Raw genomic sequence first — 18977 nt, 5'->3', positions numbered from 1 at the left:
GAATTCACCAAGGATTGAGTAGACCTAAGCCTGTGTTTATATGGAGTAGTTTCTGGTGTGATCCAACACTTCCCATCTGTTCCGCCTCTATTCTCTCATGTTATGGAGATGGAGTTTTCAATGAAACATGAATCACAAATGCTTCCTTGGTGGAGCTTCAGAGCAAGGCATTGGCTGATTGGGACTGTTAAAACAGAGGACTTTCGTCAGAAGTTTGTGAACCGTTGGTATTCTCAAAGCTGGAAGGCTACGGATTTCCATGAGGGAGTACACTCATGATTGAAATTGAACGATTTTGCACAAGAAGAGAATTGAAGGAAACTGAGATCAGAATTAGATCAGACATTTTTTTAAGATTTGCAGATCAGGCAGTGTCCCAAATGGCTCACATGGAAATAATGGGCCAAATGGCCTATTTTCATGCTGTAAATTTCTATAATGTTCCTGCCTTCTCCATGTCACATTCCTACCTGCAACATGCAGTGTGGTGTTAAAGATGAACAAAATTAGCATACCTGTTAGTAAGGTTTGTTTTATTAGGGGTTGGTTTGTTTGTGTTATCCATGCTGGTAACATGCATTCACTAATGTCATATCCGCAAGACCCATCGAACGCCATGCCGCTCAGCGACACACTCCTGTGCGAGCGGAACTTTCTAGGTCTTCGCAAACTCTCTCACTCACGTCGGCACTTGTATGGGTTGGCGGCCAATGCATTGCCATAGAAACCATCCTGACACCTGTCGCAGTAATGCCCGACTGTGTGGAACAAGCACTTCAGGCATTTCCCTGTCGAGTGATCACAGTTGCCCACTGCGTTGAGGTCGGTATTCCCGTTACAGAGGCACGGCCGACAGGGCCGGATGAGCTGATTTTGTCCCAACGGATCGCCAAAGAAACCATCATCGCAAATTTCACAATGGTTCCCTGTGTATGAGAGAGAGAGAGAGAGAGAGAGAGAGAGAGAGGGGGGGGTTCAGAAAAAACGTCTGCAAAATAAAATCACCATGGGAATGCATAGGAAGCAAACTTTCCTCACTCTCCATAATTTCTCAAAAATCTTTCCTTTGAAACGTGTGATTTTTTACAGCTCATCACAACTGCAATCTTCCAGGTTAATCTCAGAGTTTCCAGGAATTAAAGTTTGGTCTCCAGGACACTTCAGCTCCTGGGAGTAAAATACGATTTGCATCAAAACAAAGAAAATAAGTCAATCTCAAGGCAATCGATTGTTGAAAAAGAAATTAATCCAGGCAACGTCTGATCCATGCGCCCCTGAGCAGACTGCAGCAGCTGCAAGCAGCATCGGTGAAAGGTACTAACAGCATCACTAGGCCAGGCTGACCCTTGCATCACCAACCTTGTGCTGCTGCCAGAACTACAGGCCTTTAAGGCCAAGATAAGACTTGATGTGTCTAAGAACTCAATACTTGAAAGCTACCAGATGGTGCCGGTAACATAGAGGATTTTTGTGTACTGCCTCAGATAAAAATCTACAAATTCTTACATTATAATCTTTGCACTCTTTAACATGATTCTGTTTATGCATGATATGATTTTACTTGACTGTATGCAAAACAAAGCATTTTGCTGTATCTAGGTCTCTAGTAGGATCTGTTAAAGAATTAGATTTTTACAAACAGCATATCACATTTTTGCTGATTTCACAGCCAACCACAATCTCCAAGTTGTTGGTCCAGTCTCATAAAATTCTTCACCACTGAGCTCTCCACATGATTTCACCACGGCTCTGGGGACTGAGCAGCTCGGCACGCAACACACATCCACGCACGCAATACACATCCACGCACGCAACACACATCCACGCACGCAATACACATCCACGCACGCAACACACATCCACGCACGCAATCCCTTGAGTCTGGGTGACATTGAACAAAGATAAATGATTTGATTGCGGAAGCCCCAATATCAGTATGATGGTAACAAAACACCTTTCTACTGTGGGGGATGAGGATCCGTGAATGGAAACTCCGGATATCAATTCACCTCCCTGTCCAAGCTACAATGCATTGGCAGGAATTATTCCTTTTCCACTGTCTGACTCAGCTGACATTATTCATTGTACGCCTGCAGGTGAGGATTCCATGAACCATGTTGCTGTTATTGATCACTCAATGGATACGTAACAGTGATGGATGTGCGTGTGTTGCCTGGGGGGGACTACACAATGTAACCAGCATGGAGTCAAGTGGTGGGGCAACTCCTTACCTGTCTGTCCCTCGGGGCAGCTGATACACACCACCTCTTTTGTCCCTTCTATCATGGCGCAGTTGGACTGATCAGGACACGGGCAAGGCTTGCAGTCGTTGTATCTGCCCCGAAATGGGTTTCCATAGTAACCATTCGCACACTGCTCACAGGAGGATCCATTGGTGTTGTGCATGCACAGGCACACGCCTACAAATCAAAGGACATCCAGCTCAGCGGGAAGAAGAACAAGGGAGATACAGCCCACACCCAAGCTCAGAACTTCAGAAGGAAAACCTTTGGGGAAAACTCAAATTCCCGACGGTAATCAATATTTACTGGTACATGAAACATGGATAGCACCAGACCCATCTCAGAACACGGGTCACAATTTATTACAGGTGAAAAAATGATCAACCACACTTTGGGGGGGGGTGGGATGAAGTAATAATAATAATAATAAATTTTATTTATGGGCGCCTTTCAAGAGTCTCAAGGACACCTTACAAAAATTGAGCATGTAGAGGAAAAACATGTAAGGGGAATGAAATAAATAGTAGAGACATGACTAGTACACAAAGTAAAGACAGAATTCAATACAAAACACAGTATGAGGCAATTAATGCACAGATGAAAAGGGACGGGGACGTGGGGCTAAGGATAGGCAGTGGTGAAGAGATGGGTCTTGAGGCGGGACTGGAAGATGGTGAGGGACACGGAATTGCGGATCAGTTGGGGGAGGGAGTTCCAGAGCCTCGGAGCTGCCCTGGAGAAGGCTCTGTCCCCAAAACTGCGGAGGTTGGACTTGTGGATGGAGAGGAGACCGGCTGATGTGGATCTGAGGGACCGTGAGGGTTGGTAGGGGGAGAGGTCAGTGAGATATGGGGGGGCCAGATGGTGGAGGGCTTTGTAGATGAGGACCAGGATTTTGTAGGTGATCCGGTGGGAGATGGGAAGCCAGTGAAGTTTTTTGAGGACTGGAGGGATGTGATGCCAGGATTTGGTGTGGGTGATGAGTTGGGCGACTGCGTTCTGGACCAGTTGGAGTCAGTTGATGTAGGTGGAGCTGATGCCAAGGAGAAGTGAGTTGCAATAGTCCAGTCGGGAGGAGATGAAGGCATGGATGAGTCTTTCAGCAGCAGGCGGTGTGAGAGAGGGTCTGAGTTTGGCGATGTTGCGGAGATGAAAGGAGGTTTTAATGACATGGCGGATGTGAGGCTCAAGGGAGAGGGTGGAATCAAAGTTCACGCCAAGGTTGCGGGCCTGGGGAGATGGGGAGACAGTGGTGCCGTCGATGGTGAGAGTGGGGTTATTGATTTTGCTGAGTGTGGCTTTGGAGCCTATGAGGAGGAATTCTGTCTTATCGCTGTTGAGTTTGAGGAAATTATGTTGCATCCAGGTTTTTATAGCTGACAAACAGGAGTTGATATGGGAGAGGGGGGGGGTTGTGGGGGGATTTGGTGCCAAGGTAAATCTGGGTGTCATCAACGTAACAGTGGAAGTCCAGATTGAAGTGGCGGAGTATCTGACCAAGGGGGAGGATGTAGATGATGAAGAGGAGGGGGCCGAGTACGGAGCCTTGGGGAACGCCTTGAGTGACTGCGGCTGTAGCAGAGGTGTGGTTGTGGAGAGAGATGAAGTGGGATCTGTTGGAAAGGTAGGAACGGAGCCAGCTGAGTGCAGAGCCTTCAATACCGAGGTCTTTGAGTCTGGTGAGCAGGATGTTATGGTTCACTGTATCGAAGGCTGCGCTCAGGTCGAGGAGGATGAGGATGTTGAGGGAACCAGTGTCAGCAGAGGTGAGGAGGTCGTTGAGGACTTTGAGGAGAGCAGTTTCTGTGCTATGGAGGGGGCGAAAGCCAGATTGGAGGGGTTCAAGTAGGTTATACGCAAGGAGGTGGGAATGAAGTTGCGACGCAACGATACGCTCCAGGGTTTTTGAAAGAAAGGGGAGGCTTGAGATTGGGCGGTAGTTAATGAGAGAGGAGGGATCAAGACCAGGTTTCTTTAAGATTGGTGTAACGGCAGCAGTTTTGAAAGCGGAGGGGACAATTCCTTGGGACAATGAGGAGTTGAAGAGATTAGTGAGGTAGGGGCAGAGAACGGGGAGGCAGGACTTCAACAGGGGAGTGGGGAGAGGGTCGAGGGAGCAGGTAGTGGGTTTGGAAGAGCTGATGAGTTTGGAGATTTCAATAGGGGTGACCAGGTCAAACTGGGAGAGGAAGCAGTGTGGAGGAGGGGTAAGGAGGTCAGTGGAGATGTTGAAAGGAGGGGCCTTGGTAGGTGGTGGAGTAGATGCTGGGGAGTCGGGTACAGGGGATAAAGATTGATAGATGGTGCTGATTTTATCAGCGAAAAAGTGGAGGAATGAGTTGCAGAGATCCGGAGTAGAGGTAGGGAGAGTGTTGGCTCGAGGCTTGAGGAGGTTGCCCACTGTGGAGAAGAGCGTTCTGTGGTTTAGGCAGGGATCGGTGAATATGGAGGAGAGGTAGGCAGATTTTGCAGCAATGAGGGCATCTTTGTAGTCAGTGAGGTGGAGTTTGTAAGCTTCAAGGTGGACCGTGAGAGATGATTTATTTATAAGTCGTTCGAGTTGGCGACCAGTCTGTTTCAGTTTACGAAGTGCAGGTGTGTACCAGGGTGAGGATGTGTTGAAAGTTACGGTTCTTGTTTTGAGGGGGGCCAGAGTGTTGAGGGAGGTAGACAAGGTGGAGTTGAGATGGTTTGTGAGATCATCAGGTGAGATGGGGGTTGAGTCCAGGAGGAGAGTGGTGGAGAGCAGGTCAGAGAGATGGTGGGAATCAATGGATTTTAGATTACGGAAGGTGATTTCTCGGAGGAAGCGGGGGCGAGGTGTCGGAGAAGGGATGGTGAACCGTATAAGCTTATGATCAGAGAGGGGGAAGAGGCAAGGATGGAGGTCGAGTACCGGTTGATTTGTGGAGCAGACCAGGTCAAGGATGTGACCTTTGTCATGGGTGGGAAAGGTGACGTGCTGAGTGAGAGAGAAGTTGTCCAGTAAAAAGGCGAATTCAGATGCAAGCTTGCAGGTGGGGGAGTCCATGTGAATATTTAAGTCACCAAGTAGCAGCAGACGTGAGGAGAGGGATGAGGCAAGTGTGAGGAGTTCAGTGAAGTCAGATAGGAAGGAGGGGTTTGGTTTAGGTGGCCGGTAAATGAGGATGACTGTCATGGAGGAAAGGGCTTTGAAGGCGAGGAATTCAAATGATGCTACTGGGGGGAAGGTGAGTTCAGTGATACGAAAATTCTGGTTAAAAATAACAGCTAGGCCACCTCCATGGCGGATGGGGCGGGGTTTGGAGATGTAATTAAATCCAGGTGGGGATGTTTGATTGAGGTAGAAGAAGACATTGGGTTGTTGCCAGGTCTCAGTGAGCAGAAGGAAGTCCAGAGTGTTGTCAAGGATCAGTTCATGGAGGGCAAGGGCTTTGTTGTTGAGCGACCTGGTGTTGAGGAGACCAACTAACCCCCAACTGACCCAAGGACCTCACTTACAATAATCAGCTCAATGACATAAACATTCACCTGAGCAATAAACTTCTAATAGACCTCACCATCTCCTGCAGAGGAGCCATTAACCTCTTAATGGTCTCAGCAAAGCATGGAAATCACCACTGGCAGCCTTACAAGCCGACAGTAGTCGTCACCATAGTGGCAAAATAAAGTTTAGTGCTTGGTACGACAAATGCCCAAGTACTATGAAAACTCACGAGCTTCCCAAAGAAATATCCTTCCCCCTCCCCCACTTATTTTTTCCAACATACTTCCCACATTGTTATCAAGAACCTCCAAGTCTTATGCTTGGCTGAACTCCCCCATGGCCCTAGTTCTCGGATACAGTGAGTGAGACCCATTCACTGTTGAAAGATGAAAGCTGTGGCCGGGGCCAGTAATTAAAGGCACTCCATTTAAATTTACATTTCGCAAAACAAAGCATAGAGTGGAATGAAATAAGTGTTTCCATACACTGAATATGAAGGAGCCTTCGGGGTATCCGTGATTGGGGGAAATTGCTGAGACTGTAAAGAAGTGCAACATGGTGTTAAACCTTTGATCACAGGCAGGCAGACAAAGTAAGCAATGTGGACCTGTGGAAAAGAACAAGCCAGGAGCCCATTGACTAAAGGGATTGTCCCACCAGCATGCGATTGTATGTGTCTAACACGACCAAACGTGGTGGCTTGAGGCGTACGGCCTCGCGGGGCCGGTCCCACTTCCAACCGCGGAGCCGTCTGGAGTTGTGCGGGGCTGGTCCCGACATCATATTCACCAATCAGCTGGGCAGGAGGCGGGCCGACTGAATTTGGACGTCACACGGCGTCGGGCGGTTACGTCATCACCCAACGCCATCGCGCAATGCCACACGCTAGGCGTACACCGTCAAGACGCTGCGTAGGGCGTCGAGGCGCTGCGTGCGGTCTCAATGCAGCTGCGGGCCGACAGGCCGTTGCCGCGTGGAATTTTTGGACAGTGTCAGTTTTCCGGAGCCCCGCGCGATGTCGGGACCAGCCCCGCACAACTCCAAACGGCTCCGGCGATTGAAGTAGGACCGGCCCCGCGAGGCCGTACAGCTCAAGCGACCACGTTAGGTCGTGCTCGCCGCATGCAGTTACATGCTGGTGGGACAAGCCCTTTACAAATTCGAAGGAGAAAATGGAATTGGATTGGATACGCCCTCAGGAAACCTGTCACAAACATCACCCGGCAAGCCCTGAAATGCAACCCACAAGGAAAAAGTAAAAGAGGTCACCCCAGGAACAGCTGGAGAAGATAGGCTGTGGGCCGAGGATCTTTTTTGTTCAAATTCATGACCCAACTCACGGAACTACCTGAATTTTTAACATATCGTGTCAAAATATTATATCAATCATACCTGAAACTCGTCAAGACAAAACCTGCACTTTTTTTTAAAATATGAGAAAAACCTTCAATTTTCCAAGTAGTAATAGTCCAATCAATACACGTTTGACATTGAGGTCGGACGCAAATTGACCAATTCCACGCTTTGTTTTATGGTCGCTAGGCAGCGAGGACCCTGGGATCATGGCTGCCTCGAAATTACATCAACACAATAATAAGGTTTCCAAGGAATAAAGGTAATGCTAACCTTACTGATCATTTTGTTTTTCAATTGATTTATCTTTATAAAGTTATGATGTGAACTGTTAAATAAAAATGATCAATAACAAATGCTACAGCTAGGTTTAGAATTCGGATTCGGGTCAGTCGGTCAGTCAGTCAGTCGGTTATTCGGTCGGTCGGTCGGTCACTTTTTCGATCTCATTTTCTAATTAGTTTAATTAATCAACGTGCAACTTTTAGCACTGACGAGTTATGACTTCCTTCTCTATTATATTTTATCTAAATCTGTGCAAAATTTCATGTAGTTCCGAGACATGGGTCACGAAAGTTAAATTCTAGACACATTTTCGATGCTCGGCCCGCAGCCAAAGAGGTGTCCAGACATAAATGTCTGAGAGTGGGCTCAACTGTGGAGATCTCGAAAGAACTGCCAACAACCGAGTGAGTTGGAGGACATTTGTCAATGGCCTATGCTCCCTAGAGGAGCAAAGGGCTTAAGAAGAAGAAGGCGGCAGACATATGAAGCAAGTAATGGTTGCGTTCCCGGCATATACTGATCTACATGAACAGAGAAAATGGGTTTATGGGTCAGCAAGCTCACACTCCCCTTCCATAGACCACAAAACATGTCACACTGACCTCACTGATTTTCTTTTCCAAGCCTCTATCCCTTCACATGCCTCTACCCACCCAGTATTTTCTCCAGATCAGCAGAAACATTAACAGGCAATGGGCCGTGGAATTGATAACATGAGAATGTAGGAAAAATAGGAAAAAAGCTGCAATCCAATTCAACAAGATCAATGCCTTTTCCTGCCCTATTTTCATATCCCTTGATTTCTCCAAAGACCAGAAACACATGAATTTCTGATGTGAAGCTAATCAGTGACGTGCAGAGAATTCTGAACACAGCCCACCTTTTCTTTTGAAGCTAGACACAAAAAGCTGGAGTAACTCAGCGGGACAGGCAGCATATCTGGAGAGAAGGAATGGGCGACGTTTCGGGTCGAGGCCCTTCTTCATGCTGCCTCACCCGCTGAGTTATTCCAGCATTTTGTGGCTACCTTCAATTTAAACCAGCATCTGCAGTTCTTTCTTACACATTTTGTCCACCCTTTTCTTTATTTTACTGTGAGGCTGTGATCTCCAGTTGTAGACTCCTCGTTGAAACACCCTCCCTGCTTTCAACCTGTTGAACCATAGAGCCGTACAGCACAGAAATAGACCCTTCAGCCCAACATTCCATGCCAGCCAAATTGTACTGGGCTAGTACATTTGCTTGCACGTGGCCCATTGCCCTCTAAAGTATTCTCTGAATTTTGTGCCTTTCAGTGAGATCGACCCATTCTTCTAATCTGTAGAATACAGGCCTTGTATATCTTCAGAAAAATCTACCATCTTGGGGACCAATTTGATACATCTTTGCTGCTTCTGTATCTTTTTTTGGATAAGGAGATGGGAATTGCACACAATACTCCAGTGCGATTTCACGGGCCCATATAATGGTGGTAAGACATCTTTACTCTTGTACTCAAATCCTCTGGCAATAAACAGCAACATACTATTAATCTTCCGAAATGCTCCCTGCATCTGCTTGTTAGCTTTCATTGACACACAATTTCCTGTGAATATCAATATTTCCTAATTTCTCACTATTTAATAAATAGTATTTCTGTTTTTTGTACCAATGTAGATAACCTCACACTTTTCCACCATGTATTCCATTTGCTATGTTGTTGCCCCTGGACTCGATGCCAAGGTTTAAGATGAGTTGCTGCACACATGGAGAGACATGTTCAGGCATTTGTGGAGGCAATGCACAACAGATGTGTAAGACACATTGATACATGACATGTGCACCCAGTGTGGGCTTCCCTCACGGTAAAGCAAATTAGTAGAGGAAGCATCAAACTAATGTTAGGCACTCAAACTACAAATGCAAGGACATTAAACCAGGCATGGACCATCAATTCCTCTTTTGATCTCTACACCAAAAAGAAGAAAGCTATATTTCTGTGGAATGTGCAGGTGAACATTTTGGATGTTGCTTCAAAGAACCTGCAGGGACGTGGACTTACCATCAGAGCCTGCAATCCCTTGCCTGCGGATTCCAACATCGAGGAGCTCGCAGTCTCGTAAAGAGGCTGATGTCGGGAAGCTCCAGTCGCAGAAGGTTTCGACCAGCCCCGACCCGGGGGAGCTGTGATTCACCCCCCCCCCCCCCCCCCGATACAGGAGCTTGATCGTCCCGACAAGGAGTGCCCCGCCGGCGACTACGGGAGTCAAGATCGTCCCGTCAACGGAAAGCTCGAGGCCCCCCGATCGCAGGAGAAGAAAGAAGGGAAGAGATTGAACTTTATTTCGCCTTCCATCACAGTGAGGAATGTGGAGGAGTCACTGTGGTGGATGTTTATGTTAAAATGTATTTTGTGTGTTTTGTTGCTTTTTATTGGTATGACTGTACGGCAAATCAAATTCCTCGTATGTTGCAAAACATATTTGGCTAATAAAGTGATGATGATTATTGATTATTGAGTTGTTCATTCGTGGTTTAAATTATAATAATTAAGAACTGGATGTATTGAGCAAGTTAAAGTTGAAGAGAAAGACCAAGACAAATTCCTAGCCTGCACCACTGGATGTACTACACAGTCTCTGCCTCCAAAATCATTCCATACAAGTCATCAACGTGATCATATATCACCTGGGGATGCATTTTGAGGTCAAAGTGTTCACAATTCAGAGAGTCTCTGATTGGGTTAAGGAAGGAAGATGACAGGGTATATATGAACTAAAATGTAAATTAATTTTGGAATCAGCAGAGAAGGTTTGAATTCCATGTTTTCTACATGACTGCATTTTCATGTGAGATTAGTGATGGCGTCAGTCACAATCTGTTCTAACTTTTTTATAATATTTAAGAGAGAGTTAGATAGAGCTCTAGGGGCTAGAGGAGTCAAGGGATATGGGGAGAAGGCAGGCACGGGTTATTGATAGGGGACGATCAGCCATGATCACAATGAATGGCGGTGCTGGCTCGAAGGGCCGAATGGCCTCCTCCTGCACCTATTTTCTATGTTTCTATGTAACTTCAGTACGTCTCGGCTGATGAAGTATTTATCTGAGATGGATCCACTGTCACAAAGTAAGGAAACAATGTGTAGGTCCTCACCAAGTTATGAATGCCTGATTTATGTGCAGCTCATACATACAAAAGAGCATTAAGGAGACGAGCGGGATGGATGAAATGACTGTTGTGGGGCCATAAGCATCTGCCGCCATGTGGGATCTTAGTTTGCAACAATATCTGAATGGTTGAGTTAAACGCCTCTGTTTAACCACATGTTGCTCTCATTTGGCCCATGTTTGTACTTAAATATATTGCTGGCCAGTCGACTAAATTCCGTTTAGTTTACAAGCAGTTCTCAAGAACGGAACAAAGTCGTAACCTGGGGAGCAACTTAGTTGAGCTAAGAAAATCAACAACAATATATATTGTGATGTTAGTTGATGGAGTTGATGTTTGGCTGTGGTTGTGGGGAAAACTCTCCCGCTCTTGGTGCAGCTATTATGGGATGTTTTACATCTTTCCGAGGGTTTGGGGGGGGGCTTTTGTTTAAGGTCTCATACAAAAATAAAAACTATTCTTACAAATTTAGCACCCCCTCCTCTTCTTCCTCAGCACTGGCCTGTTCCATCTCAGTGCCTCAAGATAATTACCGTAAAGTGCAAGGCAAACAGGTTAGGCTAGTATTTCCGATATTCTGATGGATTGTGATTTCTGAAGTTATATTTCTGTAATTCTAAAGCGGGCAGGAGAGAGACTGAAAGAGGAGTGAATTAGTAGCTTTCTCGTCATTCTACCTGTTGTACATGTTTGGCCTGTATGTATTCATATATAGTGTTATCTAATTTGATTGGAGTGCATGCAAACAGTGGGCATGGCAATAAGCTTAAACCTAACTATAGGATACATACAAAAAACTGGAGCAACTCAGCGGGTCAGTCAGCATCTCTGGAGAAAAGGAACAGCTGACGTTTCGGGTTGCGACCCTTCTTTCGACTGAGAGTCAGGCGAAAGGGAAGCAAGAGATACAGACGGTGATATAGAGAGATACAGAACAAATGAATGAAAGATATGCAAAAAAGTAATGACAATAAAGGCCTTGGTGAAAACAAGTTACAGACAATGAAACTCAACAGGATAACAGTGAAACAGTACAACAACTAGGATGGGGGAGGGATGGAGACAGAGTGGATGCAAGGGTTACTAGAAGTAAGAGAAATCACTATTCATACCGCTGGGTTGCAAGCTGCCCAAGCAAGGTGCTGTTCCTCCAACTTGTGTTTGGCCTCACTCTGACAGTGGAGTTGTACATAGTTGTGAGATACACACCTGAGTCAGGGTTGCAGGTTCCATGGTAGTTGCAGGTGCAGGGAACACAGGGAGCCAGTGGCCCTCCAAAGGGGATTTCCCGCTTGTAATCGGGGCCACAGGACTCGCAAAACTGTCCGATATATCCTTCCGGGCAGAAGCACTCCTCCACCCACGCAGCGGGAGGTGAGAGGCCAGCTCGGGCTGTCACCAAGGTAACCTCTCTCAGGTGAACTGTGGCAGAGAGCAGAAAGCAGAGATCAATCGGCGATACAGAAAGACAGACGACAAGGAATTCCCGCCCGGATCTGAATCACCACGCACACCGAGCCTACTTGGCAACTGTTCAGGATTCACCCAGTCTCTAGCAATTCATGATAGTGACTTGGTCTTTGGGGCTTGGGTCATGCACCAAGGGTGCAGACTTCATCTTGTGCACACACGTCCCACCTCACAAGCAAGGCCTCAGGGTGAGCCTGGAAGACCGTTTCCAGCTCCGTCATCATTGGCACTGGCCCAAGGGTAAACGTGTAAATTTCTAGAAGCATTCAGTAGGTCGGGTCGGATCCATGGAGGCAGAAACATGATTGCTGTTTCAAACCAACATTTCATTGATCTGAAACAATTACAGGTTCTCTCTCTACGGATGCTGCCTGACTTGCCGAGTGCTAATTTTCAGCATCTGCAATATTTACTCCAAATGCTACCCACAGCTATCCATTAAAGTTGTACGCATCTCAGCATGCATGCATGCACTAGATTCGCACACACGGACTGACAGAACGCACTTTCCAGGATCTCATCCAGAGCTTTTTCCAGTTGGGGTAGTATTGTGCAGAGATGTTGGGCTTGAAGATAAATTTTATTTTGAAGGTGTTTATGGTCAGGCTAATTAGTTCCAATGCTTCAGGGAATGAATTGAGGAGAACCTGGAGCTCAACATCTACCAATGTGCTCAGACACAAGCACCTCTGTACTGCAGCTCACTATCCAAGTGGGGATGACCTTGGCTCTGGAGTGGAGGCAGCTCAGGGATCGAACAGTTTCCTATTCCTCTGGTGGGTTAGCTGCACTCCGTCAGGAAGTCTGTTGGATGGAATGAAGAGGAATCTGGAGAAATGGCAGATTCTTGCTTGACCCCAATCCACACTGAGATGGGAGTCTGTTGAGGGCCTGTTGGTTGCAGAGTTGTGGCTCGCATGTCATCATGCGGCAGAGGCAGAATGGAGACATGTTTCTGCAGCAGCCAAATTTGAGAATGATTTTCCAGTGACCGGCTGCACATGGTCTTTTCTAGCCAAGATGTGTCCATTTGTTACAGACACACACGTCGACATGAAAGCACACGTAAAAACAGCTGTTGAGGAGTTTATCAGACAGACTGGGTCACAGGCAAGGTCACTTACAGGAAGAAGCCCCTGAGCAGCCAAACCTCACAGCGGTGAGATTGGAGAGCAGCTGTTGAAACCGGGAGCTGGATGGGGTTGGAGTGAGGGTGCTGTTCTCTGCTTCATGGAGTCTATAGGGAAAGAAGAACAGAAACAGTTACAAAGTCACAAAGCGATCTGCCCTTTCAGAATCATTCAAGCAATCCAGGGTTTTCATCTCAGCTCCATTCCCAAGTTCTCTCCATGTATTTATCATCACAGTGCAAAGATCCATGGCCTGCTGTCCCCTCGTCCCACTTTTTGAAGTAATGTTCTCAATCTACCTAAACCATTCACTATCGGAGTCAGGGGATATGGGGAGAAAGCAGGAACGGGGTACTGATAGGGGATGATCAGCCATGACCACATTGAATGGCGGTACTGGCTCGAAGGGCCGAATGGCCTACTCCTGCACCTATTGTCTATTGACTATCCACAGTAAACAACCTTCATCAAAATTACTGTGAATCTTACAGGGATAATTTGACAAGATTGTGTCAGAATGGACAGGAATTATTTGCCACAGAAGGCTGTGGAGGCCATGTCAGTGGATATTTTTCTAAGGCAGAGATAGATTGATTCTTGATTAGTACAGGTGTCAGAGGTTATGGGGAGATGGCAGAAGAATGGGTTAGGAGGGAGAGCTAGATCAGACATGATTGAATGGCAGAGTAAACTTGATGGGCCAAATGACTATTTCTACTCCTATCCCTTATGATCTTATACCTTAAGAAGTTGGATGGGGTGAGGAGAGGCCATAAGGGTGTGGGCTTGATATGGATTATCACAAGACGAGGTCAAGTGCACAACATCTGACCTGAGGTCATCCCATGTGGCTGAAGGCAAATTGTATGATTTGAGAAGGGAAAAGAAATCATTTGGGGAATCTGGGGAATATGGGTTTGTTTTACTTTAGACTTTAGCCCACTGAGTCTATGCCGACCAGCAATTCCCGTACACTAGCAGTATCCTACACACTAGGAACAATCTACAATTTTACCGAAGCCAATTTAACCTACAAACCTGAACGTCTTTGGATTGTGGGAGGAAACCAGAGCACCTGGAGAAAACCCACGTGGTTACAGGCAGAACGTACAAGCTCTGTACAGCTCAGGATCAAACCCAGGTCTCTGGCTCCAAGGCCACAACTCTACCGCTGCACCACTGTGCTGCCCCATGTTCAACAATATCAAGAGGAGGTTACGAGGAGTTTTGTTACAGGTTTTAAAATTGTATGTGGGTTGGAAAGAGTTAATAGGAAAAAGAGTTTTCAAAACCAAGGGGCTTAGTAAACAGTAATTGGTTAAGGAACCAGGAGGGAGATGAAAAGATTTTTTTTAATCCAACTGTTGCTAAAACCTAGAATGCAATGTCTGATAGGGTGAAGCAAGCAGATTTAGCTGCACATTTCAATAGGGAAATAATAACATGCTTGAAAAGGAGAGATTTGTAGCACCAGGGAAGGAACTGGGGTGAAGATTGGAATTGGACAGCTCTTTGCAAGAATGCTGTAGGCATGATGGTCTGAATCATCTTAGCTAGGCTATTTCATTCTATAATTCTATAAATGGTATCAGCAAAAGTGCCCGATCCTACCACAAATCGAACTTGCAGTGAATCATTTGACAAAACCCCACCACCAGCTACGCACTCCAATAGACCTGAAGATCCTTGTATTTTAATTTTCTTCTGACGATCAATTGCAGACCAGCTGATTGGGAAATTAAACTATTCGACTGGTGACTCACATGAAGGTGACTTCCCACCGCCGAGCTAATGCTTCCTTCTGCACCACTGCAGGAAGGGAGGTCGATGCTTGCCTTCCGGAACCTTCCAGAATCAGGCTGTAGGACTGTACTTCGTCACTTTCCACATCAAGAATGAAGGTGAGATTCTGCCCGTAGCTGAGGAGCTGGTTACCCCGGAACTTCACTGAAAGGAAAGGGGATCATGCAGATCAGTCGTGTGGATTAATGAGTCTTGAGTCAAGGTCGAATCCACGGTGCGCACGTCCTCTGAACAGCTCTCTGCTGCAAGAGTCAAGAGTGTTTTATTGTCATATGTCCCAGATAGGACTCAGGGGTTGACATACAGTATATAAATGCAAGTTGTTATAATGGCTTAAATATGACCTTCACAGAACTGCAAGAATATTCACCTCACAAGAGTTTTAAAATACAGAAATAAAATGAAAATGAAACCTAATTACTCGTTGCTGCATTCTGAGGCCTGGCTTCTAAGGGGATTTATGAAGAGCCTTTACTCTAAAGATCAATTTCCCTGTGCCACAGCAAGTTGTCTTCAATCAAACCAACAGGCATGCGCTGGAAGACCTGAGCCTTGCTCACCAGGGGACAGTACATCATAGAAATGCTCGTCTCTGCTGGATATTAATGAGCACCACGGCAGTAGGTGATCAAGCATTGCAAATTCAGAACGTGACTGCCTTTGCACAATTCTCTGCATTCTTACCTGGAGCAATGAAATATTCCCATTTCCCAATCTCTGGGAACAGACTGATCCGATTCTTCTCCCATTCCACTGGAGATTCCCTGCCATCCATTCCCTGGCCTTGCCAATCATCTGAGTCTACAGAAATATGAATGCACAGTTAAGCATTTTATCTGGGCCTGTGTCCATTTGTGTTTGATTTTGTGGGAGATGGTTTGGATTAATCAAACACATTTCAATACAAATTTAAAAAATAATATGCTGCAAACACTTAGTAGGTCAAGCAGCATCTGTGGAAAGGGAAACAAGTGAACGTTTCATCGGAACACAAAATGCAAAGGGTCTTCCATGTTAAATATTAACACTGTTTCACTTTGCACAGATTCCGCCTGACCTCCAATATTTTCTGTTTTTATTTCATATTTCCAGCATCTGCAGTTCTTTGATGTTCAGAATTCAACGCATCTCCAGCTGGTGGTCTTGGCTGCCCTCAAATCCCACAGGCGTCATCTGCGACTATTGACGGTACTCTGGCCTTGGGGTTTGAAGGTCATATTCAAGTCTCTTTGTGAAGGCCTATCTAGAATACCCTGCCGGCACTTCGAGCTCTGAAGAAATACACTACTTTTGGACTGATGCTGCAGCAAGGTCAGAGGGCAGAGTGTTACTAACTGAGTCACGACCACTGTCTTATATGAGAGCATAAGCCTGGACATGGAACATTGGGATACCTTGTTGGAAGGTCGACACTACCCGATGTTCACTGAACTGCAAGGCCGAGGTACAAGCCACCGAGTGTCCGTAGCAGAAACAACTGATGCAGCCGTGTGGGTTGTGAGGTCGGAGGTTAAAGTTTCCCGACTTGCAGCTGAATAAAGCAAAACACTGTATCAATTTATTAGATAGTGCACCAAAACAGGCCAATGTCAAGAGTTTGAACAGAAGACCAAGCAAAGAGTCACTACTGTTGTAAATAAAACCAAAATAGTTTAAGATAAAATTGATCATTAAAACACAACAGGTACTGACGTTACAGGCAAACGAAGCACCAACACCAATGTCGTGTTGTGCCTCCAGCAACACCCAACACCAGACTTCAAACAGCAATGCCAGCAGGTGGTATAAACCAACATCTCTTTAGGTTTAAAGTGATGGAGATACAGTCATTGTTTATGTTGTGGAACTGCAGATGCTCGTTTACATAAAAAGAACAAAGTGTTGGAGTAACTCGGCAGGTCAGGCAGCATCACTGGAGAAGGGTCCTGACCCAAAACATCACCTATCCATGGTTTATGTTGCATTAGATTTGGTTTAACTCTGTGCTGTGAGCGGAGTGAAGGTGAAAGTGAATTTCATCATCATGGTCAGTCTTTGGTGAGAAGTGGGACGTGGATTGTAGAGTGCTTCAAATGTCCAGGGTCTCACCTTCAACCGTACTTGTCAGGAGGGTGGAGGTGTACAGAGGTGGCAGGTTGATAGATAATGTTTATTTTGTAAATGTTACGTGTACGTCCCATTCTGACATATGCTTCAGTGAGCGTGTGGGCAATGACTTACGGCTAGGCTTGTGAACGTGTGCATCGAACACTGCAGCTAAATGACCTTGGTTGTAGAGTGAAACCGTTTCCCAATTGTCCTCTAGATTGGCCACTATGCTAGCACAGCCTTTGGCCATCTGAGGAAAAAGAGCCTACAGCCAGCAGGAGCCCAAACCAAACAGAAAGTCTATAGTCTACTGTATGATCCCTTAGTCTTCTTGTCCAAGACTTGGACTACCTACAGCAGGCATCTGGCCCTGGAGAGATCCACCAACCCTTTCTGCAAATCCACAGATGGAATAGGCAAACCAAAGTTGGCAACCTTTCCCAAACTATCGATCAGCCAATTCTAAAGATCAGGTCATGTGCCCAACACCAGACCACCCAAACTCTGCCACAGAATGAAGTTACCCAACCGAAGGAGAAGGAGATTCAAGGGTGTTCTCGGAGCTTCCTTGAAAAGCATTTCTACTGACTTTGACAATGCCTTGTCTATGACCGTTCAAAATGGGGAAGGAGAATTCAGAATGGCACAAGTCCCTCATGCCCAGTCAATGGAAACACATGTAAGGCCAGCAAGTGGCAGGAGGAGTAACAACGTACACTGCCCACCTGCCCTCTCCTACCCCACCCTCGCAGTGCCTGCAGATCCCACATTAGCCTCATCTGCCTCACCATCCATGGGAAAAGAATGGAAACAAGTCGGCATCCATTTTTAGAGTCTGCCCAGGAAAAACGTATGGAGTGATAGAACAGTTGCCCTTTGTGTGGACTGTGCACGTCAACTATTATATAAATGAGAAACTCTAACTAAACATCAATGGAAACAAATGAAAGAATTGCCTTGGAATGGAAATAATTAGTGTTAAAAGGACTAGTTGAGAGGTTCTGCGGATATTTAACAGATCCCCAAATACCACGGGCCCCAATGAATCCACACATGAAACCCATCAAGAACACATTGCAAACACGTTGCGTTTACACACAACACAAACCTTAACTCTTGTGCGTTTTCTGTCAGAACGAATACAAAGTTCAGCAAAATGAAATACAGTGTGACTGACCTGTGGCACAGGGCTCCCTCCACATTGTGTTTACAGGTACAATCTCCATTGAGTGGATTGCAGACACCGATACTTCCCTCAGGGCGGCACGCACATTGTCTGAAAGGAAGCAAGTTCCTCAGAGCCTGTCAACACATTGATTGTTATGACGAACATCACAGAGGTAGTTCCCTCCTCCAGAATATTCCCCTCTACAAAGCCCCATCACCTTTACATCATCCTGTAACTGGAAATAAGTGCAGGACAGGACAGCTCAGCTCACCCAATTGAACTTTAAAAGAAAGGTACTAATGTTCCTCAGCCTGCACAGGAAAGGGATGGGGGTGTCGGGGAAGGGGAAGGGTGAAGGTTGCACCAATGACAGGATGGTAAGAGTTGCGATTGTTTCAAGATGCACCACAGACACAGGGGGGGGGGGGGTGGGGGAAGGGGGGTGGCTGTTAACTGGAGGCTGTGACACTGATAGTGGAACAGGAGCGGGAAATGGCTGCAAGCAGAACCATTGGAGCCAAAGGGACGACAGATGGCACAATGGGCTAAGTGTTCGGCTGGCAACCGGAAGGTAGCCGGTTCGAATCCCGCTTGGAGTGCATACTGTCGTTGTGTCCTTGGGCAAGACACTTCACCCACCTTTGCCTGTGTGTGAATGTGTGTGAGTGATTGGTGGTGGTCGGAGGGGCCGTAGGCGCAGATTGGCAGCCACGCTTCCGTCAGTCTGCCCCAGGGCAGCTGTGGCTACAGAAGTAGCTTACCACCACCGAGTGTGACTGAGGAGTGAATGAATAATGCGATGTAAAGCGCCTTGAGTA

General features: G+C 46.3%; 1 protein-coding gene across 4 annotated transcripts in view; it reads right to left on the bottom strand.

Annotated features, from left to right (window-relative positions):
- lamc3 (laminin subunit gamma 3) overlaps positions 1-18977 on the bottom strand; it is a 101724-nt gene that overhangs the window by 24112 nt on the left and 58635 nt on the right. For all 4 annotated transcript variants that reach the window (XM_033049259.1, XM_033049260.1, XM_033049261.1 and 1 more), the window contains exons 7-14: positions 18169-18267; positions 16298-16434; positions 15588-15704; positions 14864-15047; positions 13095-13207; positions 11710-11922; positions 2232-2420; positions 684-926 (exon numbers count right to left, since the gene is read on the bottom strand). In XM_033049259.1, coding sequence (XP_032905150.1) covers positions 684-926; positions 2232-2420; positions 11710-11922; positions 13095-13207; positions 14864-15047; positions 15588-15704; positions 16298-16434; positions 18169-18267 — 1295 coding nt within the window. The remainder of the gene's footprint in view (positions 1-683; positions 927-2231; positions 2421-11709; positions 11923-13094; positions 13208-14863; positions 15048-15587; positions 15705-16297; positions 16435-18168; positions 18268-18977) is intronic.

This window comes from Amblyraja radiata, chromosome 32, assembly GCF_010909765.2.
Source record: "Amblyraja radiata isolate CabotCenter1 chromosome 32, sAmbRad1.1.pri, whole genome shotgun sequence".
Classification (NCBI taxonomy): Eukaryota; Metazoa; Chordata; class Chondrichthyes; order Rajiformes; family Rajidae; genus Amblyraja; species Amblyraja radiata.
This window is presented reverse-complemented; position numbering and strand designations above follow the sequence as displayed.